This window comes from Drosophila serrata, unplaced genomic scaffold, assembly GCF_035046125.1.
Source record: "Drosophila serrata isolate PLE 108 unplaced genomic scaffold, ASM3504612v1 contig_125, whole genome shotgun sequence".
NCBI classification, from domain to species: Eukaryota; Metazoa; Arthropoda; class Insecta; order Diptera; family Drosophilidae; genus Drosophila; species Drosophila serrata.
Genome location: NW_028257023.1, coordinates 279,285 through 299,048, shown reverse-complemented (window position 1 = coordinate 299,048; position 19,764 = coordinate 279,285). Strand labels below are relative to the sequence as shown.

General features: G+C 39.6%; 1 protein-coding gene and 1 pseudogene across 7 annotated transcripts in view; both read left to right on the top strand.

Moving 5' to 3' along the window:
• The window catches only part of LOC110188788 (uncharacterized), a 108,866-nt gene that overhangs the window by 70,810 nt on the left and 18,292 nt on the right, over positions 1–19,764 (top strand). For all 7 annotated transcript variants that reach the window (XM_086826037.1, XM_086826032.1, XM_086826038.1 and 4 more), the window contains 2 exons: positions 12,391–12,596; positions 12,651–12,762. In XM_086826037.1, coding sequence (XP_086682163.1) covers positions 12,396–12,596; positions 12,651–12,762 — 313 coding nt within the window. In that variant the 5' untranslated portion in view covers positions 12,391–12,395. The remainder of the gene's footprint in view (positions 1–12,390; positions 12,597–12,650; positions 12,763–19,764) is intronic.
• LOC110188785 (ER lumen protein-retaining receptor pseudogene) lies at positions 1,299–2,125 on the top strand (annotated as a pseudogene).

Genomic DNA, 19,764 nt, shown 5'->3' with positions numbered 1-19,764 from the left:
AAAATATTTTATTTTATTTAAACCGAATTATTACAAGATATTTTTAATGAAGAACACCGACCGAATAATTTCGTGTATCAAACTGATGATGATGGCTGACGTTCAAGCCTCGGTTTCGAGCTTTTGTGGATCTTGATGGATTCGGAAAGATTCTAAGAGAGAGCTTAATTGATTCTTTAATTTTTCTTGGATTCCAGTGCATTCGCGGATACAAGTGCTCTTTTGAAATTCGATAATTTTGTTTTCGAGCTAACGATTCAAGTGCTCCTTTGAAATTTGATAATTTTGTTTTCGAGCTAGCGACTCTGAGCTTTGAACGTATGAACGTGACAAATAGGGAAGGATGTTTAGACAAAAAAATTGTTTAGTCTACTACTGGGGACTTGTGTTTATTCTACTGTCGGACTCGTGTGGAGTTGTGGTGTCCGATGACTGTATGGTTATTATTCGATTATGATTTATGTGGAATAAGTAGGCATGTGCTAAAGTCCGTGGGACTGTGGATATGTCACTATGTATATGGCAAATATATTGTCAAAGCTATAGTTTTTGACCAGACTCCAACCAGACTCCATCCGAATTTAATCTTGTTTTGACGATAGTTAGCCGATAATTCTTTGGTGCAACTTTGAACTCTTCTTTTAATCGGTAAAATATTAAGCATTCACTACGAATATTTAAGCAAAGATGGCAAGAAACGAGTGAAATATGGAAAGCGCCAAATTTCAAAGAATGCCAGAGAACTTATAGGTGTTTTGCAGGTTTTGGCGACGCAGACAATTTGCGAACTCATATTTGGGACTTACCACTGTACTTAAACGTTGGGCGATGAGCAAGATAGAGCGATAGATAAGATAAGATAACTAGCACAAAGAGAGCGAAAGAGCGGAGGAGCGGAGGAGCGATTGCAAAAGCAAGCAGTAGCAGCACAATTAAAATTGAGAAATAAACTTAATTAACTACACAAATTAGAATAGGTGCATGCACACACGAAGTGAACGGAAGGTTAATACTATACTAATACTATCGTAAAAAACCATCAGTGATTATGCTCTTCTGGCGAAAGCAACCTTTATTTTCTACATATTTTTCAGTTCGCAGGCAAATGCTGCTAGCTGGAACCTCTGCAACGCAATAAAAGCTTTGTTTTTTTTTCAGTGCATTTAACCGCAAATGTATTCAACCCAGATTTTTTGAGTGGTTAAAATGGCTAAAAAATGATTCATTTTATGCTCTCAAAATATGGTTATTAAACAATAAAATCGCAATATAAAGAAATCGAAAAAAAATTTGATATGATGAAAGCCAAACAAGTATGTATTTGACAGGCATAAGTTAAAATACCGAGTTGGATTAGCCATATCCATCTCTGCGTCTGACGTTCGACGGTGTAACAAAATATCTCAGATTTAAGAATTCTTTTTTGTAAAGCGGCAAAGAAAATTTTACTTGTTGGCCAATCGGGTGACACTAAACAGACAGCCAAGTAGACGAAGTGCAGAACAAACATCTTCCGGTTCACTGGGAGCTTGTCCCACCGTCTTTGCCATAATTATATTGCTTCTGAAGATCTGGAAGTCGTTTTCGTGCGCCGGCATATCCAGGTAGTCGCAGATTCTGTTTGCGTTGGTCTACTTGACCCGCTACCTTAATCTCTTCACCCCCTACGTGGCAACGTCCGGAGCTACGGTCTACCTGATGTCCGTCATGTTTAAGGCGACGTAGGACCATAATTTCTACTCGTTCCGGTTCGAATTCCTGCTGGTGCCGTGCGCCCTCCTCTCACTGGTCACTGATCAATCACGAGTTAACGGTCATGGAGGTGATGTGGCCCTTCTCCATCTATCTGGAATCGGTGGCCATTCTGAGGCAGCTGTTATTGGTGAGCAAAGCCGCAAAGGCCGAATCCATCACCAGCCACTACCATTCCGCCCTGGGATCTTATCGTGCGCTCTACTTGCTCAACTGGGTGTAGCGGTTCATGGTTGAGTCGGACTAAGACCGCATCGCGATCTTTTACGGAATCGTTCAGACCATTTTTTACTGTGATTTCTTCTTCGTGTACTTTACCAAAGTCCTTATCCATAATCCACATCATCAGTCCGAGCCAATAACAAACAAGTGAATATTGAGATGAAACGCGGCGAGAGCAGCATATCATATATTACAGAAGGACATTGCAGCACAGAGCGTAGTGAGACTGAAGGCAAGCCATTTCTGGAGGGAATACGGTGTCGGGCACGGCAAGATTCTTGGGAGCAACGGTATAAATACAAACGTAAAGAACGACTACATGATCGCTAAGATAAACTTCGGGAACACATTCTCGACCTCATACCCATCAAGGGAAGACTGAAGTAGGGGCAAAGTAGTCGTAGAGAACGTAGTGTCCCTCCTAACCGATGGCAAAAAAATGAACTGCGCCGTTGGCGCTGGGATCTACGCTGAGAATTAGAGAATTGAAAAGGCTTTCAATCTCCCAAACTCTGCGACGGTCTTTCAGGCTGAGTTACTAGCTATAAGGGAAGCATTCGAACTTTCCTTAAGGCAGGACCTCAGGGACACCAGTGTGTAGATCTACTCGGATAGCCAAGCAGCTATAAAATCCCTAGCTGCCGTGAAAACAAACTCACGACTAGTGGCAGAATGCAAGAAGGCCCTTAATAGACTTGCTGACAAAAATGAGGTACAAGTAACCTGGGTACCGGGACACAACGAGATCCCAGGTAACAAAAAGGCAGATGAACTAGCCCGTGCAGGCTCGGCAGGGCTAAGTACAGACATCGAATTACCGTTCTCCCTAAACGCGATCCAGACAAGGACCCATGACCACTTCAAGCAGATAGCTAACAAAGAATGGCTAAGTAAGAGTGAGCACAGAAGGTCAAAAGAATGTTGGCCGAGGTACGACAAGAAACGAACCAGGGAACTGTTATCCAACAGCAAGCGGGATATTAGCAGGATCACGGCAGTCACCACGGGACATCGGGCGATCAGTTCGCACGCAATGAAGAAGGGATTGCCATACAATACAGTCTGTACTGCTTCTTCGAGAATGATAGCTTACATGTCTCTTTGAAGGCGTTGTTCCGGATATTCGAGAGGTCCTCCACTTCCTTGTCGAGTGCCTTTGCAGTGGATTGTGTCTGGATCCTCCTGCCGTTTAATTTAAATTGAAAAATATCGCTGAATTTGTTCCAATCCGTCAAAAAAATATACATATGGTCTGAGAAGGAGTATTCTGTCGATACCCTCCAGTTCTCGACTCTGTAATTTTTGTGTTCTATTTGCAAGGTGAGATCTAACACCTCTTCCCAACCTTGACAATTTTCCGCGCTTGGAAAGATGAAGGTCGGCGTATTACCGTTATTACATACCGTAACGTTTCTACAAATGATACTATCAAAGAGTGACCCACCTCTTTCGTTGATCTTTGAACTCCCCCAGAGCGTGTGCCTCGCATTCGCATCACACCCGAGCACCAGGGTCGTCTTCATTACTTCGACCCTTTGCAGCAGCTTGACTACTGGCTCAGGCGGGGCCGGCTCGTCATGGGCCATTTATTCCGATGTGATAAGAACTCTGCCATCCGCTGCGACGAATCTGGTCACAGCTAGGTCAGGTGTGCTGAGATTTGGACAGAGAAATGAATTAAAGTGGTTCTTATTTACTATGCTGCTCTCGACCTATCATTCGAGTTAGTGCACAGCATTGTATATCCTGGGATCCTCATTTCAGTGACTTGCCCGTCCCGGATCCCTCTCCCTTAGAAGGATCGTGAGATTTGCTGAAGCGTGCGATCTGCACTTCAGGTTAATCTGCACAATTTTCGACATCGGAGTTTGTTGGGGTAGCATCGTGGACTTGTCATCGATGACCATGTCGTCCTACAATTTGATAACCAGATGCGAGCTTTGGGTCTCCTTGGGATCTCCCTGGCGTGGACTAGCCTAATCTTAAGGCCAGCCCATGTGTCGCTAATCTTAGCCACACACTCCGCCAGGAAGCTTCGGGAGAACCCGTCGTCACATCTGATGACCCGGTGCCCCCTGACCACGTCTGAGGAGTCGAAGGAGGTGATGGGACCGGTCAGCATGCTAACCAACCTGTCGGTTACCTTGTCGGCCTACTTGGCCTCGATCTCCTCGCACTTCTCCGACAGCAGGCGACCGTCGTCATGGAGCTCGTCCGCAGAGCCATAGCCAGACTTTCTCTGGCCACCTCGCTAAATTTCTTTGCCTTACTGACAATTTTTGTCACTCTCTGCTTGCCCTGTGGGTCCTTCGCCCTCTTAGGCGCGCTCTCGCTCACTGCCTGTGAGCGAATTCGCTTCGCCTTCGAGGTCTGGAACGCCGACGAGTTTGCCGTCTTGTACGCCTCGAATTCCGCGATCTGCGCAAGGAATTTGGCCTTGTCCTCGGCATCCCGAGGGTCAGTCTTGCCCTCAGCCTCGTTCTTGGCTATCTTGCCGAGAACGAAGTGGGTTCTGTTGACCCTCGCTCGGCTTAGATGGTGAGACATTTTCGCCATCTCTGAGGTGGTGCTCAGCTAAGCCCCACCTGTGTGTTTAGATTGGGTAGTGCTACTCGCTCTCCCCTCGGATTGCGACTCTTCTCGTCGGTCTCCGATACTAAATGAGATGCCGCGACCAATATCGGCCTCAGCATCTCCTTCTCGTCCTTCGTTGACAGTTTTTGGGGTTCATCCTCTACCGGGAGTTCCGAAGCTCGGCATTTAGTTTCCATTTTTCACTCATAAGCGCCCACTTTGCTCGGCCTGGCAAGCACAACGGGCCAGAGGGGGTTTTGGGCTTTGAAACCAGGTCGACCGCAGCTTCGCCCCAAAGCTGCGGCAAGGCCACTTACGACCCAGGGTTGCCTGGCCCTGGGAAGACTCAGTACAGACAGCTGGATTAGCCCTTCAGCTGCAAACCTGGAAGTCAGTGTGCATGGGTCGCGTCACACACCTGACTTGAGGGAAGGCTGTTTAAAGACTTGCCTAAGTCCGCCCGACTACAATTGGTCAGCATCCCCGGTCGAACCTCGACTGGGGACCTGCTTCCAGCCGCCCTCACTTGGAGAGAAAAGTCGCGCTACCGGTGGTGTACACAGTTACGGCAGATGACAAGGTCTTTCATTGATCCCCCTGTGTACCCTATCGGCTGAAGGCCTGAGAGATGCATAAACTAATTTCAATTTACTAAACAAAGGCAAATAGACAACCGTTTCTAACGATCTAACATCCGCAACTGACGTTTATTAAAAGCAGCAAAACTTGAAAACTGATATTGGTAAATGCATGTTAATGAACTTTTGTTTAAATTGTGCAGTCAAAGAGAAACAGTTGGGGACATGCGAAATTAAACAGTTTGACCGAACAGTATTTTAAGCAAGAAATAAAGCTAACTTCAGCACTCCGAAGTTCATATACCCTTGCAGATAAAACTTCGATGACAAGGAATCAATGTAATATAAATTCTATATATGTGTTAAAAAACAATGAAGTAATACCAGCTTTCATTTCATTCACCTATTCATATTATATTTACAGTTTTAAATTCACAGATTTGCATTATTCCTCTATTTCTAGCGATCGTTTGAATGGCACTTATATGATAAGTCGTAAAATTTGACACAAAATTATAGAATAATACAATAAGACTGTATCTTAAATTGGATGAAAATATGTTGAAAACTGAAAAAGTTATAGTTTTTAAGTGTATTAATTTCTCGATCGTTCCTTTGGGAGCTATATGATAAAGTAGTCCAATTGTCATACAATTTTACACAAAATTTTAGAATTTTATAAAATGAATATATCCTTAATTTGATTAAATTCTGTTGAAAACTGAAAGTGTTATAATTTTTTTTTTTGTAAACACTTTGCGATCATTCCAAGGCAGCTATATAATATAGTTATATTATATATAATTATGTATATTATATATATATATTAATATATAACACCCGGCAAGGGTATAAAAATATCCAGGGCATCAGCATTTTCAGTGCACATATATAGATCGGACCAATTAAATTCATATATAAAACAAGAAAGGAAGCTAACTTTGGGACGCCGAAGCTTATATACCCTTGCAGATAGAACTTCGATGACTAGGAATCCATACAATATGAATTATATATATTTATGTTAAAAAACAATAAATCAATATTTGCTTTCATTTCATTCACCTATACATATTATATTATCAGTTTTACATTCACAGTTTTACATTTTTCCTCTACATCTAACGATCGTCTGTATGGCACCTATTTGATATAGTCGTCCCATTTTCATAAAATTTGACACAAAATTTAAGACTAATGTTTAGTGGGGCGATCCTGCCCGCAAAGTGGTTGTTTCTGAGCGTCAGCTTTTATTTGCTGATTACAAGAGACTAAACTTAAAGTGAAAAACGAGCTCCCGGTCGTTTTACCTCGTTAAAGCGAGAGCGGAAGATCGGCAATAGTTGGAAAGCGAGCGCAAGCCTAGAACAAAAAAAGGTCGCTCCTGGGCAGAGGCGGCACAGTGGGCCCCTCACGTAAACAACTAAAATAAAATGGCTATATCTCAAATTTAATGAAAATCGGTTGAAAACTGAAAAAGTTATAATTTTTAATTGTATTAATTTCTCGATCTTTCCTATGGGAGCTATTTGATATAGTCGTCCGATTTTCATAAAATTGTACACAAAATTGTAGAATTTTATAAAATAAATATATATTTATATATATATATATTTGATTAAATTCTGTTAAAAACATGTTATAATTTTAGCTATATGATATAGTCGTCCGATCCGGCCCGTTCCAACATATATACGAGTGAGAGTATATAGAAGACTAACTACAAAGTTTCATTCAGATAGCTTTAAAACTGAGAGACTAGTTTGCGTTGAAACGGACAGGCGGACAGACGGACATGCCTTGATCGACTCGCCTGTTGATCCTGATCAAGAATATATATACGTTATATAGTCGGAGGTGCCTCCTTCACTGCGTTGAAATTATAATACCTTGCAAGGGCTGCAAGGGCGGAAATAGAAATACTTTTTTGCTTCACAGAGTCCCCATACGTTAAGAGTCAAGGCTTTGGGCCAGATGCCACCCATATGATAAGGAGGCCAGCTGCGGGTGTCGTCTGCATGGCAGAAACCACCAAGCCAAAGCCGAGCAGGGTATCCAGCCACGCACAATGAATACTTTTTATATTTTTTTTCTTTGATAGAATGAACAATTTGTAATGATTTAAAAAAAAGACAATTTTTTCCGACTGAATGGTAAAAAATTCACGAGAAATAATTTTAAGCTTTGGTTTTTTTTTCCCCGAGCTAAATATAAAAGAGGGGTGTCTCAACTGGTTAACAGTAAAGTCGAGAGTGGATAGCGTAAAAGAATTTGAATTTTTTCCACCTTAAATTAACTTTTTCGGCCCTAGTTTTTCCTTGACAAATAGGTGGGACTGCTATTAGGGCATAATACGCTGTGCTGGAGGATTTACGGGACTTTTTGGAACGTTAATCTGTTGCCACGGCGCAGACAACGGCTAAACGGGGAAGGCACAACGAGGAATGCAAAAGAAAAGAAAAAAGCAAGAACTAGCATCACAATTAAAATTTAGAAATAAACTCAATTAAATACTGAAATAAGAATAAAACGCGAATTAAACGGGAAGTTATTAAACACAAGATAGAAGATAAAATTAAAACCCCGGTGGTGTATGGAAAATTTAAGAACAAATCGAGAGGGCAAAAAAAAACACGTCCGTTCACCTAGAAAGATATGTGATGATAATGAGACGTATTTGTACATTGGTGTTTTTCAACATATTTTCAGCTCTAAATATTTGTTATTTTTCAAATTTTCGGATTTAATTTTCTGAAAATAGAACGACTAAGTCATACATCTGCCATAGAAACGATTGTTAAATTAAGAGGAAAAATGGTAAACTCTGAATGTAAACTGCATTTAAAATATGTTCAGGTGAATGTAATGAAAGTAGGCATTAATTCGTAGTTCTTCAACATAAAGACATATATGTACATAACATATATATTTGGTTGTCCAATAAGTCTTGCGGTTTCGCTAGTTGTTGCTGCAAATGCGTAATTCTAGTTTTATTCGTCGCATAATATATACCTTTTTAGAAAACTCTTTTCAAAGGCAAAAATGCATCTCAAGCCGCTAATAAAATTTGTGCAGTTTATGAACCTGACTCAGTTTCCATTTCCACCGCACAATGATGGTTTCAACGTTTTCATTCTGGTGTGGAGGTGGTCGAAGATGCGCCACGCTCCGGAAGGCCTGTCGTGGAAAATTGCGATAAAATCGCAATTGGTCGAAAGAGATCGGCATAGTAGCAGTCCTAGCATGGGTCAAGACCTGGGCATGAGTCATCAAACCGTAATAAACCATTTAAATAAATAATAGTAAAAAAAAAACAAAAAAAAAAAAAAACACTTATAAATAACCGAACTTAAAAGAAGATAATAATTTATAACTACAAACAAAATTATTAAATTCAGAGCAATAGTATATAATTATAAACATGATCTCTTAATTAAGAGTTAAAAGCGCGGCAACTACCTGTTTTTTTTCTGTTATTTTATATATATAATTATATCAATCATTTTTATACCCTTGCACGGTATTATAATTTCAGTCAGAAGGTTGCAACGCAGTGAAGGAGGCACCTCCGACTATATAAAGTATATATATTCTTGATCAGGATCAACAGCCGAGTCGATCTAGCCATGTCCGTCTTTCCGTTTCTACGCAAACTAGTCTCTCAGTTTTGAAGCTAACTGAATGAAACTTTGTAGTTAGTCTTCTATCTCTCACTCGTATATGTATATGTCGGAACGGGCCGGATCGGACGACTATATCATATAGCTGCCATAGGAATGGTCTGAAAATTTTTAGTTTTCAACAGAATTTAATCAAATTTGAGATATAGCCATTCTAAAATGTTGTGAAAAATTATATGCAAATCGGACTACTATATCATATAGCTCCGATAGAGAAATTAATACAATTAAAAATTATAACGTTTTCAGTTTTCAGCAGATTTTCATCAAACTTAAGGAATAGCCATTTTATATCAGTCTTAAATTTTGTGTCAAATTTTATGAAAATCGATCGACTATATCATATAGGTGCCATATCGTTAGATGTGGAGCAAAAATGTAAATTTGTGAATGTAAAACTGAAAATATAATATGTATAGGTGAATGAAATGAAATCAGGTATTATTGTCTTTTAACATAAATATATATAATTTATATTGTATAGAAAAACATTTATCATTGTTTGTAACAATAGTTAAACATGTACTTGGCGAGACATTGTACAGTGAAACCAAAGACTTTATAACTTATAAGATGCCTCACGGCCATACATTCGTTTTGCAATATGAGGCTAATTTTTTGATTCAAACGACAATGGCGCTCTCCCTGCTCTCACAAAGTTGAGAGCGTAAATATCTAAAAATAGAATGCGTTTGCATGTATGAGTAAACACAGAACAAAAAAGTGCGCATGTGTGCGTGAATATGTGTGTGCTTCTGTTCGCATGCCCAACGACGAAAAATTAAAATTTTATATTTTGGCTGAAGACCGCTTGTTAGGTAAAGAGGGGGACGAGAACGGCAGCAAAAACAGCTGATGTATACATGTGCATATCGATGTGTTTGTTTGTTTTGATTTTAGTTTGTTTACATTTTTAAAGTGCTTGAGTCCCTTTATATTGTTATTTTTTTCTTTATTTTTAATTATATTATATTTATAAGTAATGCAAAAAATAAAAATACTTCGTTTAATTCCAATATTTAAATATATATGTATATTATATATTTGAATTATTAAATATATACATATGGGCAATTCTCCAGAAAGGTCCACCGCGGCCAAAAACTTAAAATTGCTTAAAAACAAGTATTTTTAACATGATTATAAAAAAATTGGTCAGGATGATCAAGACTAAGAGAATTTTTCATTTTCTAAAATAAGTTTCAAAAAAATCGATGTCAAACACGCGCAAATGCAAAAAATGTTGTTTTTATCAAAAAAAGGCATAAAAAATGGAATGTTTTGTTTTGATGTCAATCTATTAAACAAAGGGATTTTGCTTTGACTTTTGCTTTCTAATATCACATAGAAAACCCAAAGAGTAAATAAAAAGTGGAAAAGGATATATGCGATCATCAAATTCGTTCAATTTTAGTTTGAATTATCGCTTTCCAAACTGTCGCGTGCGACCGGGACTAAAATTAAATTTAAAAAATAACTACTTAATATTTTAAAATCAAACAAAACAAATTATGAAGAGAATTCATTGCGTAATTCATTAAAATTTATTTTACTGCAATTTTTCATCACGTTTCGCTGAAATCAGAGCTTAAACTTGTTTTTTGCAAATGTAACTTCTATTTTTGTCGCGTGCGAACGCAGTACATTTTAGTGAATATCTTGAAAACAAACAAGGGTTCAAAATCGACCTTAGCACCAATTATAGTGCTAACCAAGAGCTATACGTTTCAATTTTTATAAAATTAAAATAAAGTCTTGGCACATGTGTTTTTTTAGTTTGAATGCGTACGAATGTCGCATTCGACACCAGAGAATTGCCCATATATTAAATATTATTATTATAATAACAAAAAAATACCATTTAAATTCATATTTATATATGTATGTATAATTATTATAATTATAATTATTAATAAATTCAACCGCGAAATCGGTATTTTGAGGCACGCCATGTTGGTGTATGCGTATGAGAGAGCTGCTGGCTCTCGAGCCATCACGAAAACATTGCTGTATGCGTGAGAGTGCTGCTGGCTCTAGACTCTAGAGTCTAGAGCCAGCACGAGAGAGCGGCTGGCTCTAGAGCGCTCTCTCGCTGGCTTTTGAACGAAGTGCGAGAGAGCCTGGAGCCAGTTCAAAAGCCAGCACGAAAAAATCGTGTGCAAAAAAATCGTATGGCGTTACTAATCTTATACTTATACAATCTTTGGTGAAACTGTTGCTTGTAGGATTTTTCTTATCTAAATTATTTTCTTCTTTTTAGCTCAGTTATTTATAAAAGCGTGTTTTTTTAGTTTTTTTAAACTATTATTTATTTTCTGGCGATTTACCAATTTTATAAACAATTGAAAATTCAATAAAAATACCGCAAGACTTTTTTGACAACCTAATATATTATGTTACATTGGATGCGTTTAGCTGATGATCATATGATCATCGATCAGTGATGGATCTGTAATCAGTATTCAAGCAGGTTTTGCATTCGTAAAAAAAAATAATCACATATTTTGTTGTTTCATTACCGCATTACAGCACTACACACTTCAACGTAACTATAAAGTCTAAATAATAACAAATAACTAATAATTACTAAGCAATATGTATTTGTAAAAGAATAACTACGGAAGCTTCTGTTTTCATGAATAAGAATTTATATTTCCCTCGGTTTGCATTTGTATTATTCTCATCGATATTTCAATACATCACTATCGCGAAAAGATAGCGCTCCATTTTTGCTGATCATACGAGTTCAGCAGAGCTATCTCAATAACTCCATCAGTGATCATTGATCATATTGTTTGGTGAACGCAACCATTGTATTAATTATAAATGATCAAATCGCGATCCGCAAGGGTATACAAACTTCGAGAAGCTGGCTTTTTTTATACTCTTGCCGGGTATTATAATTTCATTCAGAAGTTTGCAACGCGTTGCAACGCAGTGAAGGAGAAACCTCCAATAAAGTATATATAGTCTTGATCAGGATCAACATCCGACTCGATATAGCCATTTCCGTCAGTCCGTTTCTACGCAAACTAGGCTCTCAGTTTTGAAGCTATCTAAATGAAACTTTGTGGTTAGTCTTCTATGTATATACTAACACTCGTATATAATTTGGAACGAGCCGGATCAGACGACTATATGATATAGCTGCCATAGGAATAATCGGAAAATTTTAAATAATTAAAAATTAATTATTAAAAATTTGAGATATAGCCATTCTATTGTCATCAAATTTGAGATATAGCCATTCTATTGTCATCAAATTTGAGATATCGCCATTTTATATTAGTCTTAAATTTTGTGTAAAATTTTAATAAAATCGGACGACTATATCCTATATGACTTATAAGACCTATTTGAATAGGTGCCATTCAAATATAATATGTATAGGTGAATGAAATAAAAGCAGGTATTACTTCATTGTTTCCTAGTCATCGAAGTTCCATATGCATGGGTATAAATTAAGGGCAAATATGTACATATGTTCAAAATTTGGCAAATATATTGCGTTGTTTATTACTAACTGCTGTAGAATATATATTTAGTATTCAGTTCCTCTTTTAAAAAACATATTATATTTTAAGGAAAAATGCATTCGGTGGGCATACATTCCGCTATGGCGATTAAACGACAACGAAAGCGAAGGGATGAACAGAAGAGAGCTAGAGAAAGACGATATAGTACGCAAAGCTCAGAGAGTGGGGAAACATTTCACTCTCCAACAGGATCGGTTAGACGAAAATATAATCATCCTCACCATGCGGCGAAACCCGGAATGCTAGATAGCCAGGTTACAGTTTAATATTAATAATAAAGTAAGAATGTATATCATTTTGTATAACAGGTAGTCACAAGTATTGGAATGTTGCATATTGGCATTGTATTCATTGTATTTGGAGTTTTCCTTTGCGGGGCTGGTATTATTCCTGATGAAGCGATGTCCTGGAATGTATTTAGTAAGTAACATATGTCAAGCATCTATAATCAATTTGTTACAAATGATAACGTTGTTTTGCTCTTATTTTTGCACTTCAATTATTTATATATATTATTTTTAACATATATGTGTGAGCCTGCAGCTATAAATTATTTATATTTGTTTAGTTCAGTTGTATACCCTTACACATGATCAGGTTTACTCTCTTTATTTTATTTTTAAGGCTGTGATGATTTGATATTTGAATAGCTGCGTAAGGTCCGAAAAATGTTTGCTTCAATATTTTTGATTTGCCTACTTTGTACTTTAAAATAAGAGAAAGACTAAAAAAAATACAATTTTGAATTACAAAAACTCTGAAAAACATGCGCGGCCAAACAATTTTATTTAATTAAATTGAATCTGCGATGTTTAAATTTGTCTTTGAATATGTGTAAATTTGTTTTGGGAACATTTTTATTTTTGAAGATGTGTCTGTTTGAAATGGTCATGGATCATGTCCGTATTTCTAGTCCGTTTTTCTAGTTAGTCTGCCTTTTCGTTAACTGGGATCTTGTTATGTCCCGGTTACTTGTACCTCATTTTTCTTAGCAAGTCTATTTAGGGCCTTCTTGCTTTATATACGTGAGTTTGTTTTCACGGCAGCTAGAGATTTTATAGCCGCTTGGCTATCCGAGTATAGACCATCAGGCGACCGTCGTCTTGGTGCTCATCCACCACAGCCATATTCAGACTGTCTCTGGCCACCTACTAAACTTCTTTGCCTTGCTGACAAAGTTGGTCACTCGTGGCTTGCTTTGTGGGTCCTTCGTCCTTTTGGGTGCGCTCTCGCTCACTTCCTGTGACCGATTGCGCTTCGCATTTGAGGGCTGGAACGCCGATGGGTTTGCCGTTTTGTAGGCCTCATATTCCGCGATCTGCGCAAGGAATTTGGCTTTGTCCTCGGCGTCTCGAGGGTCGGTCTTGCACTCAGCCTCGTTCTACTCTATCTTGCCGAGAACAAAGCGGGTTCTATTGACGCTCGCTCGCTTTTGATGTTGAGACATTTTTGCCAATTCTTCGGTGGTGCCCAACTGAGACCCACCTGTGTGGTTTGATTGACGAGTGCTACTTGGCCTCCCCTCGGATTGCGACTCTTCTTCGTCGGTCTCCGATAGTAAAGGAGATACCGCGCCCAGTCTCGCCCTCAGCATCTCCTCCTCGTCCATCTTTGACATTGTTCGGGGCTTATCCTCTCCCGGGAGTTCCGAAGCTCGGCGTTGTGATTCCGTTATCATTCATATTCGCCCGCTTTGCTCGACCTGGCAAGCAGGGCATTGAAATAATGTCGACCGCAGCTTCGCCATAAAACTGCGGCTTGGCAACTTACGTCCCAGGGTTGCCTGACCCTGGGAAGACTCAGTACTGACACAGCTGGATTATACCCTCAGCTGCGAACCTAGAAGTCAGTGGGCATGGGTCGCAATAGACATCTGACTTGAAGGAAGACTGTTTAAAGACTTGCCCAGGTCAGCCCGACTACAATTGGTCAGCATCCCCGGTCGAACCCCGACTGGGGACATGCTTTCAGCCATCCGGTACCGGTGGTGTACACAGTTACGGCAGATGACTCAGTCATCCGTTGTATCCCTGTGTATCCTATTGGCTGACGTCAAAAAAAAAAATTAAATAAACTTATGTTAAAAAACAATGACGTAATGCCTGCTTTCATTTCTTTAACCTATACATATAATATTATATTTACAGTTTTACAATCACAGTTATGCATTTTCCTCTATATCTAACGATCGTTTGTATGCCAGCTATATGATATAATAGAAAAAGTTATTTTTTTTAATTGTATTAATTTTTCGATCGTTCACATGGCAGCTATATAATATAGAAGTCCGTCTTCCATAAAATTTTACACAAAATTTTAGAATAATAAAAAAGGGATATATCTCAAATTTGATGAAAATTTGTTGATAACTGAAAAGTTATAATTTTTAATTGTATTAATTTCTCGATCGCTCCTATTGCAGCTATAGTAGTCCGATTTTCATAAAATTTTTAAACAAAATTCTAGAATACTAAAAAAATATGATGAAAATCTGTTGAAAACTGAAAAGTTCTAATTTAGTGAGAGTGAGTGAGAGTATATAGAGACTAACTACAAAGTTTCATTTAGATACCATCAAAGCTAAGCAAACAAGTTTGCGTAGAAACAGACAGACGGACATGGCTAGATCGACTCGGCTGTTGATGCTGATCAAGAATATAAACGTTATATGGTCGGAGGTGACTCCTTTACTGCGTTGCAATGTTCTGACTGAAATTATAATACCCTGCAAGGGTATTGTTTGTGGGGAAGACAACGATTTTGCCACCCTTAAGCAAAATGACTAACGCTCGAATTAGGTTGATTAAATGCTGTGTATTTCGTTTTCACTTCTCTGGTCGGAGCTGCAACTAACGATCAAATGCTTGACTTCAACATATATAAAAACGCTTACAATGTAGCTTAGCATAACGATAAGGCGACAGAAGAAGAAGAGATAGAAAAATAGATAACGAAGAGATAAGCTATGAGCGCAGCAGGTGCAGTAGGGACAAGTACTCGCTGCTCCACCTCTTCCAAAAGTGCTTCTGCATCTGGGTCACCCGTTGCCATCTGCTGAGGTGGCCTTCGCGAAGATGAGTCACGTCAGGCTCAGGAAATCGGCCGTAGCTGGAACCCCTTAGGAAGTGTGCTGGCGTTAGCACTTCCAGGTCATCCTACCTTCTGCAAGTGGACAGAGTGGTCGAGAATTGAGAATGGCGGAAATCTCATACGATAGGGTTCGCAATTCATCAAGGGTCAAGATGGAGCGTCCGACGACCATGTAAAAATGATAATTCGCCGACTTTGCCGCCATCAGCCAAACAAGCAGATGATATCGATGCCGTGTGTTGCTCGCTCAAAAACAATGCCTTTAACTCGGAAAGCTTGCTCTTCGCGCCGACGAAGTTTGTAGCATTGTCGCTCCAAATAAAACGCGGACTGCTAATAAACCTTCTGAGGGCTGCGATGAAGGAATCGGTTGTGAGGTCCTGGACGATTTCCAAATGTGCCGCCTTCGTGGAGAAACAGACAAATACGGCGATATATCACTTGTGAGGTGCTTTATTCCTGCTTTCCGCTTTGCAATAGAAGGGCCCACAATAGCCCACTCCTGTGGCATGAAAAACAGGAGTAGGCCGCACTCTATCTGCTGGCAGGCTACCCGTAACGTGCTCCCAAGTTACTGGCTTCATTCGAAAACATCGTATGCATTTGTTGACGACGCTAGCTACGAATTTGCGGCCTCCAATTGGCCAATAACTTTTCCGCAATGTGGCAAGCAATGCTTGTGGTCCTGCATGTAAATATTTTCTATGAAAATAAATGACGATCGCCTTTATGACTGCGTGATCCATGGGTAACAATATCGGAGGCCTCATATCGTAGTCCAACTTTGAATTTTGCAGCTTTCCGCCAACGCGCAGTAATCCATCGAGTGAGATCAGTTTGTTCTCCTGAGGACACGGCTTGTCCTGGCTGAGAACCCTATACTCCTTGGCAAAGTGAACCTGCTGGATGCTCCTTAGAAGCAGCACAGTACCAAGATTGATCTCTTTAAACGAAAGAAGCCTTTTAATGGAACAACTTTGCCTTTGCAATTGGCAATGAAACGATGAATATACGCAAATACGCGCTGCAACTTATCAAAAGTGTTGATGAATTTGCTGCTCGATGAAACGTCATTGCAAACGGCTCCAATAATCCTTAACTGGCTCCAACAGAGAGGGCCAATTCGACGAGCTTTGAAGCAGGAACGAAGGTCCGTTAGCCCAAAGGGAATGATCCAGCAATTCTCTTGGGGTACATCCTCTCGACACGACATCTGCCGGGTTTAAAATTGTTGGAAGGTGATGCCAAGTCACGTCGTACGTCATCTCCTGTATTTTCGCGATTCGGTTTGACACAAATACGTTGAACTCCCTCGGGGGCTGGCGAATCCATCCCAACACAATAGACGAGTCACACCAGCAATAAAATGCGCAGTCGAAATCTATACTTTCCTTGACGTTTACTATAAGCTCAGACAATAATAGTGCTACTGAGAGTTCCAATCTTGGAATTGTCAAAGCCTTCAAGGGAGCTACTCTCGATGTGGCACAGAGCAAATGGACCTTTAATTCTCCATTAACCTCCGATCGCAAATATAAACACGCTCCATACGCTGACAGGCTAGCATCGCAGAATCCATGCAGTTCAACGGAAGTCTGTGGTTGCATTGCGAATCGTAGAAATTTTATGTTCTGGATGACAGTTGGTACTGAGAGGCCAACTCCCCCCATGACGAAAGAATGGGCTCTGGCAAAACGTCATTCCAATCCACGTTAGCACTCCATAAGGATTGCAGAAAGTTTTTAGATTTTGTTATGATTGGTGTTATTAGTCAAAGCGGATCATAGAATTTTGCAATTGTTGACAATGCAATTCGTTTGGTGGGTCGATAAGTCGTCGGTATTTGAGAGAAATTAAATAGAAGCTGATCAGACGCCGGATCCCAGGCAAAACCCAAGGCCTTGGCGATGTCCGAGCCATCGTGGAATTTTATTAACTGTTCCCTGTCGCAGGCAGACTCCCCTTCGAGAGCTCCTGCATCATTCGAACACCATTTGCGGATTGGAATGTGCCCTCTCGACAGTAGCTCCTTTACCTGGCGACGAATATCTCTCACCTCTTCAACTGAACCACCACCAGAAATTAAATCATCCACATAGAAATCTCTACGAACAATTTTGGCTCCAACCGGGAATGATTCCTCCTCATCATAAGAGAGCTGATGCATGGCTCTTATAGCCAAGAAGGCAGCTGGCTTAGTTCCATATTCCCGTAAAAATGCGGAGTACTGAGTTTTCAACGCTAGGTTCTTATCCAATTTGGCTTCCAAACTTTTGAAGCGACGACGAGCCAGGCAATAAGAATCACCTAAAGATTCGAATCCTGATGTGGACAAGAGACGAACAGAATACTGCCCATTTTCAAGCCTGACGCAACTTTCCTTGAACAGCTGCTCGCATCGCAAGTCCTCAGGCAACAATACTGGTTCTGACGAACTGAAGTCCTCGATTTCCCAAAATCGCTTTACTACGGCAGCAAGTGTGTCATCATCAGAATGATTAGTAGGATTCCTGACGATGGCAGCTAATACAGACTTATGAGTTGACGCACTCGGCAGCCCTAGGCAGGTATTCTGGAGTGTTGGCAACGCGCTATCCAAAAGAATTTATCCCGTAGCAATTATTTCGAAAAAGAGTCCAGCACCAATTAGAAGATCTATTCGTTCCGATTAATTAAAATAAGGATCAGCAAGCGAAATATTTTGCGGAATTTTCCATGATGTGGCATTTATGTTGAAATGAGGCTGATAATCAGTGTTACTGTTAGTTACAACCGCTGAGAATGAGGCACGATAGCTTGCATCGCGGGATTGCGCTACAATTTCGACTTCCTTATCGGAATTCAGAGAGGATTCACCAATCCCAGAGACTAGGGTATGCGACTTTCGATGATTTAAATTGAGTCGATTTGCTAGGCGAGAAGTTATGAAATTTATCTGAGACGCCGAGTCTAAGATGGCTCGGCAAGGCATAAATTCTCCAGCCTTATTCCTCACATAGATAATAGCGGTTGGAAGCAACACCTAATCAACAGGCAAAATATCTGTGGGGCTCGGTGGAGGGTTCGATGAATTCGAACATGATACTAATGCTGATGAAGAGATGTTGATGCCTGAGAGTTAAGAAGTAGACCGGATGATATTGATGAGACTGACGTGGATCGTACGGATGGGTCCTGATTGATATGCAACAATGAGTGGTGCTTCATATGACAATATCTGCAGTGCGTTGACTTGCATTGCTGCAAGCTATGCCCCTTGCGCAAACAGTTGAGACACAGGTGCAACTTCTTTGCTTGTCTATATCGAAGATTTGGACTCAAATTAAAAAATCGAGAGCATTTTGCCAAATAATGATCCCAAGCATCACAAAATATACATAAAAGAGGATTTGAGTTATCTGAAGCAATGAACGCGTTTGAGCTATATTTAAGCAGGTTTTTCCCACTTGCTGGCCTGGTTTTTGCGTTTCCAAGACTTGATCCAAATTTTCTATCATCCTACAACTCCTTTGCAAGAACGACTCCATAGAATCCCACGTAGATAGATCGTTGATGGACAAATCCTCTTCCCATTTTTCCCGCGTCCTCTGATCGAGCTTCCGTGCAAAGATGTGAATCAGCAATCCGTCCAAGATTTGTTGCGTAGTGGCCAGGGTACGGATTGCTCGCAGATGCGAATTCATACAATCGCTTAACTCCCGAAGACCCTTGGCTGATCCCTTCTCGACACCTTTTAAACCAAATATTGCCTGCGCGAATTTTGTTAAAAGGGGTCGCGAAGTTAAAAAAAAATAAATTATTCGTGAATAAAAACACATCCAGCGGGTTTGGTGGGCAAAAATCAACTGATTATTCTTTATTGATAATGTTTTAAAGAAAACTTAATTTAGGTTTACAGAAGTGCTTATTAATTATTCTGATTTACATGTGTCAGATCGTTGGCCTTTAGTTAGCCTGAATTTAATAACGATCGATGAACTATGCATTTCCTGTTTACTGTGTTATGTTGCTTATTTGGATTTTCTTAGAACTCATTTTGGTTGGCATGTGCCAGATCGTTAACCTGTGCATTTCCTGTTTAATATATTGTTTATTTAGCATTTATTGAGTTAAGCAATTCTTGTACTTTATTATTAAGAGGTGGTAAAGAAGAAATTGGGTTTTGGACATATGCGGGAAGTGAAGTGGGGTTATACGTAACTTCTCCCCCTTTTAGATAAGAATTCTCCTGAATTCTATTGTTATTAAGCTGAATTTTAATTTTCTTGTGTTTTAAAACAATGTACGCAATTAATACAATTATTGACAAAAGTATGGTTGCATTAAAAAAAT